Below are 15731 nucleotides of genomic sequence, written 5' to 3'. Positions count from 1 at the left end.
CAGCCTTTCGCCCTTCGGGGCATATGGTCAAAAGAAAATATACAGAGAAGATTAGCATGGCCCCTGCACTAAGGATGACACGCTCAATCAAAGAGAAGCACCCATTTTTTTTCCTGTTACAGATTGATATTCGAGATGTGGAGTATCGCTATCTGCCATCTGATTTGCCATTTCGATGCCGGGAGGTCACGTGATTGACCCACATCGGGGGTTCGAATCGGCCTTAGTAAGCCCGAATTTACCCCGGTGATTGGTTAGTCTTATTGCTGTGGATACATGTTGAGAGTTGAATTGTCGAAATTATGGGATTTTGTATTTCCAAATGTCTGTCATTCCTTTCATTTTATGTTGACTCGGCTAAGCTCGTTGCTACAATACTTGCAGGTCGAATCTACAAGGTTTCCTTTGGGTGCTGAAATGATAAGAGAAAGAACGTATGCTATATGCAGCCATCTCCATTGGCAGCAGTCCTGTATACTAAGCAACTAAAGCTCTGAGGAACTGAGTGGCAAACAAGCCAGTTGGGGACTTGAGACCATGGATATCTGTCGAAATGACTACCTACATACCTGGCAACGCTCTTGAGATAAGCAATGGATGAAGCCGTCGTTTTTACATTTAGCCCCGAGCTATTTAACCTTGTTTGCCCCGCTTTTACGGATGAGCGTTCTCAATAGTTCATAGCGAGGCATGAAACAAAGCGATGCACTTCAAGTTTCGCATTGAATGATTGTCTCTTGACCAGCATCTGCTAGGCACGTACCATGTAGTGCCTGAGGTCCACTACACGGACCCACTCTTCCCCGCGCCGCGGAGTTCCCCTAGTGCAACGACGCATCTTCCATTGAAGACAACATATCATCATAGGAGTCGGAATCAAAATTTCGCCAGTCACGGTGGAGGAGACTAGCAGCAGGAGCACTGAATCCAGCATCATATCTTTGTGATTCCGTGGAGAGGAGATACTGGTTACCTTTCTTCTTCTGTACACCTGCTAGTCTTCCCCGAGGGCAACCCCGGGAATCTCCCTGAATCCGAGACACATACATCCCCAGGATGGAAGGTGGAGACGAGCGACCATACCGGTCACACACGAAGCCTGCATGTAATCCTTGCCGGCGGAGAAAGTCGCGATGCAAAATTGAGTCGCACACCACAACTTGTCTGATGTGTCGGGCTCATGGCACAGAGTGTACATTTCCCAATGTGAGAGCCAAAATATTACCCCCAAAAAGATCATCCGCGGAATGTCCCCCAATCCTACCCCATCCGACTCTACGAGCGCCAATTGTAGCTGCTCCGCTGTCTGTCGTTCCAGCTTCACCGCATTTCTCGATTCCCACGCAGGATCAGAACGACCAGGATACACCTCTGTCTCTTGAGGCAGACGATGATAATCCCCATATTCTCGGACCAGCAGTCACTGGGGACAATCATGTCTTGGCTGACTATCTATCTAATATCTCGGGCGGCCAAGGAATTCGTGAGATCCGGCCGGTCCAGCCAGGCAGTTCTTCATCCCCGGTCATATTCACGAAAGTACAGAAAAGACCGTTGGGCCTTATGGTGAATTCTAGTCCGGCACTAGACAAGCTTCAAACCATTGAAAAGCTCGTGGAGCCATGGGGCCCACATCTGATAGACCTGTAAGTTACTCCTCTTCTTTTGCCTATTGGTAGATATCTTGCAAACTAACAGAGTCGAATAGATATTTGAGAAAGATTAACCCATGTCTTCCACTTTTGGAGGAGGCTTCCTTTCGTGTGCAATACACAAATGCCAGACACCGCATATCCCCTGCGTTGTTAGCGTGCTTATATGCTCACATGCTTACTTACTGGCAGCATGACCCTCTTTTATCCCGCGAAAGATGCCCAGATGTTCGATTCGTTTGGAATCTTGCTATAGAAGCCTCATGGTCAGAGCTGTACGTTTCTGCTGGAATATCCACCATAAAGGCCATCCTACTTGATGTCGGTGGCCGTCCAACCACATCCATGACCGGCAATGGTGTGAGGCTTGGCTCAGCCGTTTCCCTGTGTCATTCTCTAGGGTTGAATCGAAATCCATTACCATGGGATATTCCACAAGCAGAGAAACACCTCCGCATGAAAATATGGTGGTCAGTCTTACTTCATGATCGCTGGTAAGTGTGCAACAAAAGGTTCTGGATGATGAGGATTTTGGAGAAGCTGATGATCAGCCAGGTCAAGCCTTGCTTATGGAACACCTCCCCATATCCGCAGATCCCAGTACGATGTGCCCCTGCCAATATCTGACTACTTGTCAGATTGGGAAAGGAGTCCAACAGCGAACGCCGTTTTCGTCGAACTCATGAATCTGACCGATGTGCTAGACTATTGTCTCGAACATATATACAGCATCCGCGAAGCCCAAGCGCCGACCAGAAATCTTGAGCTAGAATTGAATAAATGGGTAGACTCTCTCACAGGGGATATACGGAAGATCATCATCAGGGGTTCAAATCTAGACATACCCGGAGCTTCGAACCTTCGTCTGGCATATCTCGCAACAAGACTCCTTCTGCGACGAATCGATCTAGATCGAGAGAGACAAGCACCCGAGTCCAATGCAGAGCAAATGGCCAATCGGGTTATGGAGGCCCGCAGAACTGCAGAGGACATTGTGGTTTTGGTCCAAGAACTTGGGGCAACGCAGTTGGGTGACTTCTGGATGCCTGTTGTAGCGTTTACCTTTTCTGCAACGGTAACATTCCTGATCCGGTGTGCGTTAGAGACGGAACAGCCAGCAGGTCTTGCGCACAGCCCCTCGCTTCAACTGGCGAACGACTTGCTATCTTCGTTGCGATCTCACCAGAAGAACTTTGGCTGGGATCTTGCTGATATCTGTCTTGCTCAACATTCGGATGTGATAGAAAAGCTGTTGAGCTCGGAACCACCGATCGCCGACCCCGATGAGACAAGCGTAGATCTTCGTCAGCATTTTGTGCCGGATATGGCTTTTCTCGATGATATGTTCCCAAGTACCTGGGATATACTGCAGATTCTGTGACTCGACGGTGGTAAACCATACTAGCCGAATTAACCTACCCTTAATCAATATATTCACTTTCATTGAGAGTCAACACGATAGTAGATCGGCATCATGAGAAAGAAGTGGTTGTCCGTAGGCAATACCGCTTCAATCCTCCAATTGGCGCCGTGGGTGCAGAGGCTGTCCGCGGCTCCGCGGGCAAGAGAGGTGAGGGGAAGAGCTGCGAGGTGACCTAAACAAATAGAGAAACAAATCTGAAGACAGACATAAAAGATTGCGAGGACTCGAGGATAGTTCAATCCCGCTAATCATCCACAATATCGCAAACTTGCACCCAGGATTCCTACGAAGGTCCTTGCAGCCATAATGCTTTCAAAGAACGACGAGAACCCGATCTTGTATAGCGACGTCGATCAAGAGAAACTTCAAGCAAAAGCATCGAAATACCTCCTCAACTTTGGAACAAAATTCAATAATGATGTGATCTGCGGCAGCAAGGGACTGTACGTATACACAGCCTCAGGACACAAAGTGCTAGACTTCACATCCGGACAAATGTCCTGTCTCCTCGGCCACGGCCACCCCGAAATCGTGAAGACGATCACCGACCACGCAGCCTCCCTAGATCACCTATTCTCAGGCATGGTCTCACCACCCGTGATCAGCCTCGGCGAGCGGCTCTGCAATCTCCTACCACCCGGCCTCGACAAAGCATTTTTCCTATCCACAGGTGGAGAGAGCAACGAAGCAGCGATAAAACTAGCCAAAGTCTACACAGGAAAATTCGAAATCGTTGGACTAGGCGCTAGCTGGCATGGGGTGACAGCCCAGGCACTAGGCGCACAGTATCACTTCGGCCGAAAGGGCCAAGGACCCCTGATGCCGGGGATGCTGATGCTCCCACCCCCAAACGCATATCGATCGGTGTTTCGTCATCCCGGTGGCTCGTACGACTGGGAAGCAGAGATGGAATATGGCTGGCGTATGATCGACATGCAATCGTGCGGCTCGCTGGCAGCTTGCATTGTGGAATGCATCCAGTCATCAGCCGGTATGCACGTCCTACCGCCCGGCTACCTTGCCGCTCTGAAGCGAGAGTGCGAAAAACGCAGAATGCTCTTGATCGTCGACGAAGCGCAGACTGGTGTTGGCCGATGTGGCGATCTCATGGCGATTAATCATGAGAACGTTGTTCCGGATATCCTCACGCTGAGCAAGACATTGGGCAATGGTCTCCCTCTCAGCGCGGTCGTTACGAGTGCTGAGATCGATCGTGTCTGCGCTGAGAGGGACTACTGCTTCTACACGACTCACGTGAATGACCCGCTTCCGGCTGCTGTTGGGGATAAAGTGCTTGAGATTGTGGTGCGGGATGGGTTAGTTGAGCACTCTCGTGCTATGGGCGAGATTCTCCACGGTCGGCTCAATGCATTGAAAGAGAAATATGGTTGTATCGGGGATGTGCGCGGGCGCGGACTTATGGCTGGGATTGAGATTGTTGAGAATCGCGAGACAAAGACCCCTGCCCTGGCTTTGGGTAAGGCGATCGGAGACCGAGCTTATGAATTAGGCTTGTGGGCCAATCTCAGTAGCCATCCCAGCTTTGGGGGTGCCTTTCGCATTGCACCGCCAATTACTATCACTGAGGACCAGCTGCTGAGTGGCTTGGGAATATTGGAAGAGGCGTTCGCCACTACTCCTGGGACTTTGCCTATGGGCGAAGGTGTATAGCGATCAGGGGTTAGTTCCAATTGAAATCGAATTTGTTGCCTGAATATGCCTGAATTTGGACCGCTCTTGTAAAGCATACTACAAAAGACACTGTAAGCCCACAAACGCGGCCGACTATATGAAAAGCTTCATTTCACCTGCCTGATTCAACCCTAGCACTCAGTACAGAGTATCGGGCTGATAGGATGGTCCATGCCCAGGGGTAGGGTAAAGTCAGGTTAGCCATAAAAGTAAGCCTTGGTCGTACTCCGTACCTGACTCCCGACCCACTCCTTTCGATATGAGATCACTTGGAAGGAATAGATTACATACATTATGATGGCGGAGAATTAGCGATCACAATCGATCGAAGGTATCTGCTTCGTCATATCAACGTTTCACATCCATGGCATTGAAACTCTGGTGCGGGGCTTTGTTCTAGATTTCGAGATCCCATTCAATGCCCATATCTATCATGGCTGGTGACTGGCCAGGTCAGAATTGCGATCGTCTTCCTCGTGGCCAATGCGAATAAGATATGCGATCCACATATTAGGCGGAGATATCCCCACTCCTTCATTCGTCAATGCGGTTGATGCATGGGCCACTATGCGACTTATTGGCAGGGGCTATCACATCATCGTGAGTTGTTTGTGAAAACTGAAGCTTCTGAAACGGACATCTCAAACACGCAATGGATAATAAACACACCCACTATTTACGTGTAATTAAACTAGTAGTGCAATGCCGATCCACGGATGCCCTACACGAATCCAGGAACAAGCGGTGGGAAAACATGGAACCCAAGCGGATAGAACGCGCCGTCCCAAACAAAAGGCGATCTTGGGAGCCAAAAAAGGATGTCCAATGAGAGGAACTAAGATCTAATTTGCAGGTGCCCCAGAATGCCCCCACAGCATCTAACGCATTTCAGGCTTCAGACTGCTGCTTATCGGAGATCATCACGCGTAAAAATGAGACTCGCGATGGGGGTTTCCAGGTTCAGGTATTGCCTATTGTACTCCACCGGACTTTGGCCCTGTTCGTATCGGAAAATTCTTATATATTAGTGATCGCTCTTTCCTCCAATTCTCGACTTTTAGCGTTGAGTGTGATCATAATGCGATCTCGTCTATCCCCTACTCGGATCCTAGGCGCAAGTCTGATTGCGACAGGGCATCTGGCCAGCGCATTATCACCACGCACGGAAATTGACGACTCCTATGACTTTGTGATTGTGGGAGGAGGCCAGGCTGGTCTGGTGCTGGGCGCTCGTCTATCGGAGGATTCAAATCATACCGTGCTAGTGCTGGAGTCGGGCGGGGATGGAGATGAGTACCGAAAGCGAATTGGTGCGACAAGCCCTGTCGATTCCTGGAGTTTACGGAAAGTCTAACATCCAATGGCGCTTTAGATACACCTGCATATGCATATTTTGATTCCCTTTGGACGACACCATTGAATTGGGCATTTAGCACCGTCGCCCAGCCTCATGCGGATAACCGCGAGATTGTTTGGCCCCGTGGCAAAGTGCTTGGAGGTCGGTAGCTGGTTCGGATTTGTGGAAGATGGAAGATTGACGAAGACATCTAGGGAGCTCGGCGATTAACGGGCTGTACATGACCCGTCCGGGTAAAGATGAGATCAATGCTTGGAAAGACATGCTTGGGGATATGGACGGTGCCGATCATTGGGGATGGGACTCATTCTACGCTGCTTTGAGGAAAAGCGAAACATTCACGCCTCCAACGGATCATGTAATTGACGAGGCCGGGATCAAATGGAATGCTTCCGATCATGGCACAAAAGGGCCGATCCACACAACATATCCTGACTAGTATGTTTGAGGCTATTCGATATTGGCGGCTGATAAAGCTGACATTTTGCTTAGCACTTTCTCTCAGGTTGGCCAATGGTTAACTTCTTTACAGAGCATTGGCATTGATCTCTCTGCTAATATGTATGGTGGTGACAACTGGGGCGCTGAAGTCTCGACCTCCTGTATCAACCCTTCAAACTGGATCCGGTCCTACAGTCGTTCTGGATACCTCGATCCGCTGCCAAATCGAAGAAACTATGATGTACTGGCAAACGCGCATGTTACCCGGCTAATTTTCGACGATTCCAACTCAGACAGGAAAGAAGCAAATGCTGTCGAATATACAACAGACAGCGGGAAGACAAAATTGAAGGTCAAGGTTAAGAAGGAAGTCATCTTAGCCGGTGGCACTATCGGCAGTCCAGCTGTTCTACTTTACAGTGGTGTTGGTCCCAAGGACGTCCTCTCAGACGCTGGTGTGGACCTGGTGTCCGAACTTCCCGGCGTGGGCCAACATCTCCAAGATCATCTCGTGAGTGAGGCATTTACTTAGATGATAGACAGGTAACTGACTTAGTTTCACAGAGTGCCACCGTGACATGGGAAACGAATGAGGACACGGCAGGCTCCATTTTCTACGATGGGGGCAGCGACAGGGTAAGCGTTCGTGCGACTTGACAGGATGGTCGTATGCTAATGGCCATAGAATGATCCGAGATTCCTTACATACATCGATTCCGCCGTTGCCTATGTAAACTCCACCGCAATTTACGGCAGCAAGGTTAGTGAATACGAGTCGAAGTTTAGTGCCAAAATTGATGAATATGCACCACACACGACATACGACGAGGGCGTCACCGCGGGCTATAAAGCCATCTACAACACAACGCTGTCGAAGATCTTCAACAGTCCCATTGGGCAAATCGAGCTCCTCTTCATGAACAGCGATGGAAAAGGCGCAGTTGGCATCACAGCTGCTCTACAACACCCCCTCAGCCACGGCCGAATCTACATCAATTCCTCTGACCCAATGAAGTACCCCGTCATTGACCCAAACTATCTGGCAAACCCAGCCGGTATCTATCCTCTCATAAATATTCTATCGGTATCCTATTGGCTGACAACATACCAGACGCCGAACTCCTCCTCGAAGGCATAAAGCTAGCCCGCAAAGCCGGAGAAGCCAGCCCATTGAGCAAAACCCTCACCAAGGAAACCGCACCAGGCTCGCATGTCCAGAGTGACGCCGACTGGTTGCAATGGCTGCGCGAGGAGGCTAGCACGGAATTCCACCCCTCCTCCACATGCGCTATGCTACCCAGGGAAAATGGTGGCGTAGTTGACGCCAATCTACGCGTATTCGGACTTGCCAATGTGCGCGTTGCAGACGCGAGCATCGTTCCCATCTCCCTATCCACGCATCTGATGTCCTCGACTTACGGCGTTGCCGAGCAAGCGAGTGATATTATCCGCGAATACTACAAGAACAAGCCGTCTGGAACAAAATCGGCTTTTAGCTCGTCAGATCCAACGGCTGCTGCTAGTGCACTTTCAGTGAAGAAGAGTGGTACCGCGAGATCGAACGACAGTTCTGTTGGCAAGGGTAGGGCGCCTTTGTCGCTTGGGTGGTCTGTAGTTCCTCTTTTTGTGTATTGCGTTATTGCTTTTGGTCTATTCTTGTAAGCCAGTTTGACTTCTGGCGAGTAATGATATCCTAGATATGCTGATTAAACGTTGGCGTTGGAAGCGATCAATTTAATATCCGCGATATGTACAGGCAAATCTCGGGGGATGAATCAATGATAGATGATTTGACTGGCATAAAATATATGCAGAAGGGGCAAGATCAAGAATAATACTATTTATATTCCAGAAGCTGCATAAGTTACCTGTGTAGTGAATACTACACATATCTAGAACCTGAAGCCATACAGCAATGATGATTTATCCGAGACAAGTTCTTCTATCAATGACAGTCCACACTCACTGGGCTCTTCTCTCAAATCTTTGACTTCCCATTTACCGCCGCAAAAGTCCCATCCTCCCGGATAGTAAAGTCCTTATCCTGCTCCCACCCAACCCACTCCCTGAGTGTATCCACACCCCCATCCCCAGACACAAGACCCCCACCAGTCCACCCGCCCTGATCCGGCTTAATCGGAGCTGCAGGCGTACTGGCCAGATGCACCATAGGCCGCTGCTCATACCCCGCATCCTCCAGCTCCCCCTGCTCCAAAACTGGCGTAGCACAAGCATCCGTCCCATCAAAGACAGCCTCCCACTCGGCACGCGTCTTCTCCTTGAACCGACGCGTAAAGATTTCTCTCAGCGCCGGCCAATTCTCCTTATCCTCGCGACGGGGAGTACTCTTTGGATCGAGCTCCAATCCGCGCAGCAGCGCCGCATAGAACTGCGGCTCCAAAGGCCCGATCGCAAAATACCGCCCGGCATCCTTCGTCTCGTACGTATCATAATACGGACATCCACTATCAAGGATATTCTCCCCTCTGGGCTCTGACCACATGGGTGTATATCGCGCTAGACGTGGGAATGTAGCTAGATACGCAGCGCCGTCGACCATATTCGCCTCAACCACTTGCCCGCGCCCCGTATGCGCGCGGGAAAGCAGAGCGAGCAGGATGCCCTGGAAGCAGACTGCACCGCCACCGGCGAAGTCGCCGAGGATGTTACCCGGTGCGAAGGGTTTTTCGCCCGCGCGCCCGAGCATGGATAGTACGCCTGAGACGGCGATGTAGTTTATGTCGTGGCCGGCCATGTCTTTGTATTTGCCATCGCGGCGGAAGCCGGTCATGCGGGCGACGATGATACGCGGGTTGTGCTTCTGCAGGACTTCTGTTGGGGAGAGGCCGAGGCGCTCGAGGACGCCTGGTCGGAAGGGGTCGATTAGGACGTCGGCGGAGGTGAGGAGGCGGAGGAGGACATTTTTGGAGCTTGGGTCGCGGAGGTCGAGGGTTATGGAGGTTTTGTTACGGGTCAATTGGTCGTTACTGATGGCTGCCGGTCTGTCTATGCGTAGGACTGAGGCGCCGTAGTCAGCTAGGAGGAGGCCTGCGAACGGGCCTGGAGGTTTGGGTTAGCGGAGGAGCGGAGATACAGGATCCTGTGATTGCGTACCTGGAGCTAGGCCGGCTAGCTCGATGACTTTGATTCCTTTCAATGGAGCTGCCATTTTTTATAGGCTGTGGTGTAAATAATTGGAATGTACTTCAAAAGGTGAAGCTGATCAGATTTATTTGATGTCGGTCGCTCGGTTCTCCGCAGCCGAGGTCCGTGGATATTGAATGCGGGGGAATTGGAGACCATGGGGGATTTGGCTTCTGACGCCATACATCGCATTCTTCCCATTGATTAGAATGCCTGTCAAAATGACACTTAGACGCTGGATTAGACCCGTCTTCAGATTCGCATCGCACTGACGTCTACAAATATTCATAAAAAAAAGGGGTTGTCATTCGAAAGGACGATGGAACCTGTTCTCCTCAGGCTACTCGAATCGGAGCGACCGTTTGAGAATGAATTTTGGGAGTGTCACAGGAAATCAAGACTTGAGCCTCAGACATGCTCCCCGGCAGCAGCTCGACCCAGCTGGTGGCACCCTTCATAGCCGGAGTGGGCCGGTATTCGCTACAACACAGAGTTATTATAATCTGCTGGCCGTTGCGGGAGTATACTATGAGCGAAAGGAACATTGCGCAGTGCGTCAACTGTTGCGATTGATTTCAAACGCAGTCACCATCAAGACGAAATATTACATCGACGGGGCTCTCCTTTTCGGGACATCAACTGGCGACATGGAGATCTCCCACACATTTACAACCTCGTCAGACACTTGTTGACTCGATCGTGCATTTATACTCCCCGCGGATTCCCTTGCGGAACCGTTTATAATCCTATCTCCGGCAGCATTAGAATCCCAAGTGGAATCATGACAACTTTGAAGAGTGCACATATACTAATGCATACAGCAAGGGGTCTACATTTCGATTACTCCAATATGACCTTCAATGGATTAGGCAGACTAGTTATTGGTGATGTCAGCGAAGATGTTCATGCATGATCAAAGCGCGTACCCCTACTATGTACTTCAGGTTAGTGCTATGCGAAGGGCCATAGCGGCCAATGGTCAGATAGAGTTGGGATTTTTGGGGGCGCAGCCTGAAGATGCCTGCTCCACTCCTTACAGCTCTCCAGCACGCTCTGTTCGATATACTTATGTGTTTTGGGTTCTGATTTTATTCATATAGTCATTGCTTCAGAACGGGAGCCGCTCTTTATCAATCAGAGTCAAGAGAATGACGATATCGTCAGGAAATTGCTTTTAGGTTGATTAACATAGGCAGCCTACGAGGCTTCCTGAAATCACAATTTATTCCCTTTGCTGGACTTGCGATAAAATAAGATCAAACAAGAAGACAAAAACACGGACAACAAAAGTCAAGTACACGTTCTGAAAAAAGAAAAGAATAGCACTCCAAGAAAGAAAAAGACGAAGAACATGAAGAGGAACAAGAAGAAGAAAGAATCTTAGAGATTTGGCCACCTCCTTGCTTGTCAGGTGTAGTGCTTATTTCGCATGTGCTGAACAAGAGTGTCTTTGCGATTGCACACTTTGCGGCAGCCTTGCACTGGACAGCGATGAGCCTGAGGCTCAATATGCAATTTTCGAATGTGACGAATGAGAGAAGATTCCCGCTTGAAAGTTCCTGAATACTTGCAGTCCTGCCATTTACATTGCAACGGCGGATTGATGGGGCTCTGTGAAGACCTATAGAGTAGGTTAGATTTACATCCAGCTCCGGTGTGGACGGGGTAGTTTTTGGTGGGAGACGGGAAGGGACCTTACTCGGTAGTTCTGGTGCTTCTAGCAGGATCCTGAGGATTGTTTCTTCCCCAGTGAACTTCCACCGATCCTTGGGAAAGATTCAAGCGTTGGCCTGCCGTTCCAGTCGAGGCGACGTTGGGGTGAGGCACGCTAATTGACATGGCACCACTACAATCTGGTGCTAAGTGAGGCGCTGCCAAGGAATTCGCCCAGGTGCCGGGGGTGTAGGGGATGAGAGGTTGTACGTGAGGGGAAGGCGACCTGTCAACTTCTACGGATGGGTACCATCCGGAATGATCTAGACGAGGGGAGTCTGAGGGGATATCGTGGGCTTCGTGTGCACAGGTCGCGCTCCCTTCCCATCCTTGGTCATAGGGCCATGCCATAGTGAGACAAGAAACTCAGAGAGTAAAGCCAAGCGAAGATGTTTGAGAGCAGAGAAAGAGATGTTCTTTTGGTGGAGCAATGTACGTTGAGAAATTCTTGGATTGGAGCAGTTTGTTTTATCTCGGGGGACGGTTATATAGATATATTTCTTGCCTCACATCATAGCAACTATCAATCTTTGAACACAAGCTCTGATGCCCCTACTAGTGCCAAGACACAACTCCGGGACTCAAAATTGGAGAAAGGACCAATGAGCGTTGTTCGTCAGGCTGAGAAAGGAGATGGGGATTAGGTATGCATGAATTGATGTCAAAATGTCTGATCACCACATCGACAGGTCCGACGAATGACAGTCAAAAGATGTAAGCCGCAGCACTTGGGTACACCCACAGGCCACCTCCGCCACCGAAATTGCTGAAATGACCAATTAGAATACGCGTCTAAGGGCCACCGGGTGGCTGTGGCTTGTAGAATGAATTCCACAGCACAAGTATAGGTCGCGATGCCCAGAGGTCTGTAGGCGGACAAGGCTTATTTAAAGACAGCCCATTCCCAGTCAAATTTTCACAACGGTTTCTTCTCCGACAATTCCGATAGCTATTATGGCGGACCAGGAATTTGAACAATTCAAGCCGGAAATCGAGCGTTTGTACGTTGACGGGGACAACACATTATCCGAGGTGATGAGCTACATGACTGATAAATACGGATTGAGCGCGTCGTAAGTCTCGACAAAGTCAACCATATGCAAGTCAGCTCACAGATAACCAGCAAGACCCAATACGTGCGGAAACTCAAAAAATGGGGGTTTACGAAAGGCACTATCCCGGCGGAGGACTGGAAATGGATTGGAAAACGGATGAACAAAAGAAAATGGAGAGATAACAAGGAGAGTGAAATCCACATTGGTGGTAAAGAAGTTCAAGCTTCAAGGGTCAAGAAGGCGAAGTATGGACCGGCGTATTCGTCGACCATAGCCCATCTCTCTACTGGTCAGCCCCAAATTTCCCGTCTTTTGAGACCGGCAATTGACTGACTCTTGTCAAGCTCCTTCCCCGAAAACCCCAGAAGGCATCGTTGTCTGTACCCCAGCATCGACGGGGATGAGTCTCACATGGAACACGTCGCTTCCATGGCTACGATTCACCAAACTTTTCCGCCCTCCACAGAACCAAGGTATGGCTTTGCGGAAGTCACCCTTTCTGGTTCCATATGGATTACCTAGATATGCTTACCATACCCGAAGTGCAATCCCCATCTTCATCTCTTACTGTCTATATACCTCCGGCCAGTGCGCTCTCTCGCACTGTGAATCTTGAAGTGATGCGGCGTTTGAGTACACTCATACCATGGGAGAGACTCACTCACCCCGCAAATATACACAGTAGCTCTCGAACATCAGCAGCCTTGAGCATTCTCATGCCGGAAGAGTTCGCAGGTCAGCACGAAATTTTATCGACAGGTCTAAGCAGCTCCAAGCATAAGGGAACAGATCTGCTCGCTCTAGAGCTTTTTCTTCTCTCAAACAATTTTGCTTCACAAGATGCCAACAAGATATCCGAAAGCATATTGAGACAGGATGCCAAGAGAGTGATAGACATGTTCAATTATTCTGGCTGGAATAATTTGAAGCACATCAAGCTTATGTTATCAACACGCGAGCCAACGGCGGAAGCGATTGCTGAAAGGGTGTTCGCAAGTGCATTGAGACTCTACAATATGGACATGATCAAACTTATGCTCGAAGCCAACATGGATCCAAACAATGCATTGGTTCAGTCAGTCACCAATGTTGCTTTGACACCCCTTCAGTTTGCCGCTCGAGAGTCGAATGATCACAGTGAAGATCTTGTGAAGCTTCTCATTTCTCACGGGGCGGATGTAAATCACTCGTGCAATGAAAGGCCGCCCTTGTACTATGCTATCAATGCAGGCGTACACAACGAGATTGTCATACGTACTCTTCTGTCTCATGGTGCCACTGCAACACCATTCTGCCTTTCTGCGGCCACAAGTTTGACTGATGTAGTACTCTTCGAAGATATCGCCAGTTCTTGCCCTGATGTGAACGCGAGAACAGGGTGGCAAGATCAAAGTACTCTTGCGGAAGCTGTTACTAGAGGCAATGTTGCAATAATTGAAGTTCTAATTGCAAAAGGCGCCCAGATAAATGAGCTAGTCGTTATCGAGTTTGAGAACGACATGGCGATGACCACTATCCTGGGTCTTGGAGTTGAATCAGACTTCCCCAGCGTTATATATGCCTTGTTGGGTGGCTGCGATGATGTGAATCCCATCTTCGATGGCCTGACTTATGTTTCGCCCCTTACTTTAGCTATGCAAAACGCAACAGCAGAAATGATTCGGGCCTTGCTTCAAGCTGGAGTTGATCCCAAGGTTGCTGACCGCCAAGGGAAAATGACATTGCTTGAACGTGCTGCAACAAGAGAAAATGCCTTGGAGATTTGCAGTGTCCTGATTGGCTTTGGAGCACAAGTTGACAGACCATTTTCTATAACGGGTCATCAGTCCTCGGCTCTGCTTATCGCTGTCAAACAAAGGTCAACCGACGTTGTCGGGCTTCTCATACATGCAGGGGCACGACTGAATGATGAATATACTGAATCTCCTAGCACTCTGCTTGGGGCGGCGGTTGAGCATGGCGACAGAATGTTGATCAATGGTCTCTTGGCGGCTGGGGCTACACATCTCGGAACTAAGCTGCGGAAGATTGGTAATTTGGATACTGCACAGCATCTGCAGGCAAACGGACTTCTTCGAGCAGTGTTGGAGACATCGGGATCGAAGATACTCGCTGCCGCTCTCTCGACAAAGGATAACAATTTGACCCAATACCTCCTTGATCATGGTGCAGATATGGAAGATAACGGCGAACTTCCCCCAGATCAGACACCTCTGGCATGTGCAATCCGAGAAAAACATACATTTTTTGCAGAGGCTCTGCTGGATCGCGGTGCCGAAGTTACTGACAGTGTTCTTCAAACCGCTATTCTGGAAGATTATGGAAATTTGCGGCTCCTACTATCCATATTCACTGGAAATGCCCCAAATGCAGTCTCAGCCGCAATCTGTGAGGATGGAGCACTGGGACTGCTTCAAGATGCAGGCGTTGACCCTAGCGGCGTACCAGGTGTGATCAACGGGGAACATCTGGAATTGGACTTTGAATTACCGCCACCCGAATCGGTACTAGAAGTAGCGGTATCTTATCAAGACACAGAAGCTCTACAAACTCTGCTCCAATGGACATCCTGGAGCCCGAGATTGATTGGTCGTGCCTTGACTTTGGCGATAATCCTGCACGAAGGCGAACTCGCCGAGCATCTGCTACACTTCGGTCCTGATATGGCCCAGGAGATTACCATCAAGTACTACGACTATGAGGATGAACTTGGGGAGGTTGAAGGTGAAAAAGAAACCTACAGTGCTCTACAAGCCGCAGCCAAGTACCAAAATATTCCGATCGCGCGTAAATTAGTGGGAAAGGTCGATGTCGACTTTCTTGGTGATGGCCCTCGCCGTCGCACAGCAATGCAACATGCCGTCGAGAAAGCGAACGTGGAGCTTATTGACTTACTGTTGGAACATAATGCCAAAGTCGATGGCCCACCCGCTACGAATGGTGGTGTCACGGCTTTACAGATTGCATCGATCAAGGGCTACATCAGTATTGCACGTAGACTACTCGATCTCGGTGCAGATGTCAACGAAGCCCCCGCAAAGTGGAATGGACGTATGGCCTTGCAAGGAGCGGCAGAACATGGTCGAATCGATATGTTACAGCTACTCCTTGAAGAGGGAGCGCTGGTGGTAGGCGAAGGCGAGCCGCAATATCACAAGGCTGTTGAGCTTGCTGTACAGAACGGATTTAATGCTGCTGCTAGGCTCTTGAGGTCTTGGAAGGAATCGGTGTATTTGGATCCCGCTACCATTTGA

The 15731-nt window shown here is 49.6% G+C and overlaps 5 protein-coding genes across 5 annotated transcripts; 4 read left to right on the top strand and 1 right to left on the bottom strand.

Annotated features, from left to right (window-relative positions):
• Window positions 1-1056: 1056 nt before the first annotated feature.
• N7457_001345 (transcriptional regulator family TF) lies at window positions 1057-3033 on the top strand (the record flags this gene model as incomplete). The annotated part of the gene is made up of 3 exons (XM_057172391.1): window positions 1057-1646; window positions 1709-2146; window positions 2208-3033. The coding sequence occupies 3 exons, from the start codon at window positions 1057-1059 to the stop codon at window positions 3031-3033; spliced, it is 1854 nt and encodes a 617-aa protein (XP_057036294.1).
• A 348-nt stretch (window positions 3034-3381) lies between these two features.
• N7457_001344 (aspartate aminotransferase family protein) lies at window positions 3382-4746 on the top strand (the record flags this gene model as incomplete). Its single annotated transcript, XM_057172390.1, has 1 exon — window positions 3382-4746. One exon carries the CDS (start codon window positions 3382-3384, stop codon window positions 4744-4746), a length of 1365 nt encoding a protein of 454 aa, XP_057036293.1.
• Window positions 4747-5845: 1099 nt separating this feature from the next.
• Window positions 5846-8227, top strand: N7457_001343 (GMC family oxidoreductase; the record flags this gene model as incomplete). The annotated part of the gene is made up of 7 exons (XM_057172389.1): window positions 5846-6077; window positions 6140-6265; window positions 6319-6562; window positions 6617-7076; window positions 7130-7201; window positions 7251-7620; window positions 7677-8227. 7 exons carry the CDS (start codon window positions 5846-5848, stop codon window positions 8225-8227), a joined length of 2055 nt encoding a protein of 684 aa, XP_057036292.1.
• Window positions 8228-8543: 316 nt separating this feature from the next.
• On the bottom strand, window positions 8544-9734 carry N7457_001342 (CaiB/BaiF CoA transferase family protein; the record flags this gene model as incomplete). The annotated part of the gene is made up of 2 exons (XM_057172388.1): window positions 8544-9625; window positions 9680-9734. The coding sequence occupies 2 exons, from the start codon at window positions 9732-9734 to the stop codon at window positions 8544-8546; spliced, it is 1137 nt and encodes a 378-aa protein (XP_057036291.1).
• Window positions 9735-12376: 2642 nt separating this feature from the next.
• Window positions 12377-15731, top strand: N7457_001341 (uncharacterized protein; the record flags this gene model as incomplete). Its single annotated transcript, XM_057172387.1, has 4 exons — window positions 12377-12495; window positions 12546-12766; window positions 12822-12950; window positions 13000-15731. The coding sequence occupies 4 exons, from the start codon at window positions 12377-12379 to the stop codon at window positions 15729-15731; spliced, it is 3201 nt and encodes a 1066-aa protein (XP_057036290.1).

This window comes from Penicillium paradoxum (assembly GCF_028828445.1).
Source record: "Penicillium paradoxum strain IBT 22861 chromosome Unknown utg000002l_segment0_segment0, whole genome shotgun sequence".
In the NCBI taxonomy this organism is placed as follows: domain Eukaryota; kingdom Fungi; phylum Ascomycota; class Eurotiomycetes; order Eurotiales; family Aspergillaceae; genus Penicillium; species Penicillium paradoxum.
The sequence above is the reverse complement of the archived record's forward strand: the minus strand, read 5'-3'. Positions and strand labels throughout refer to the sequence as shown.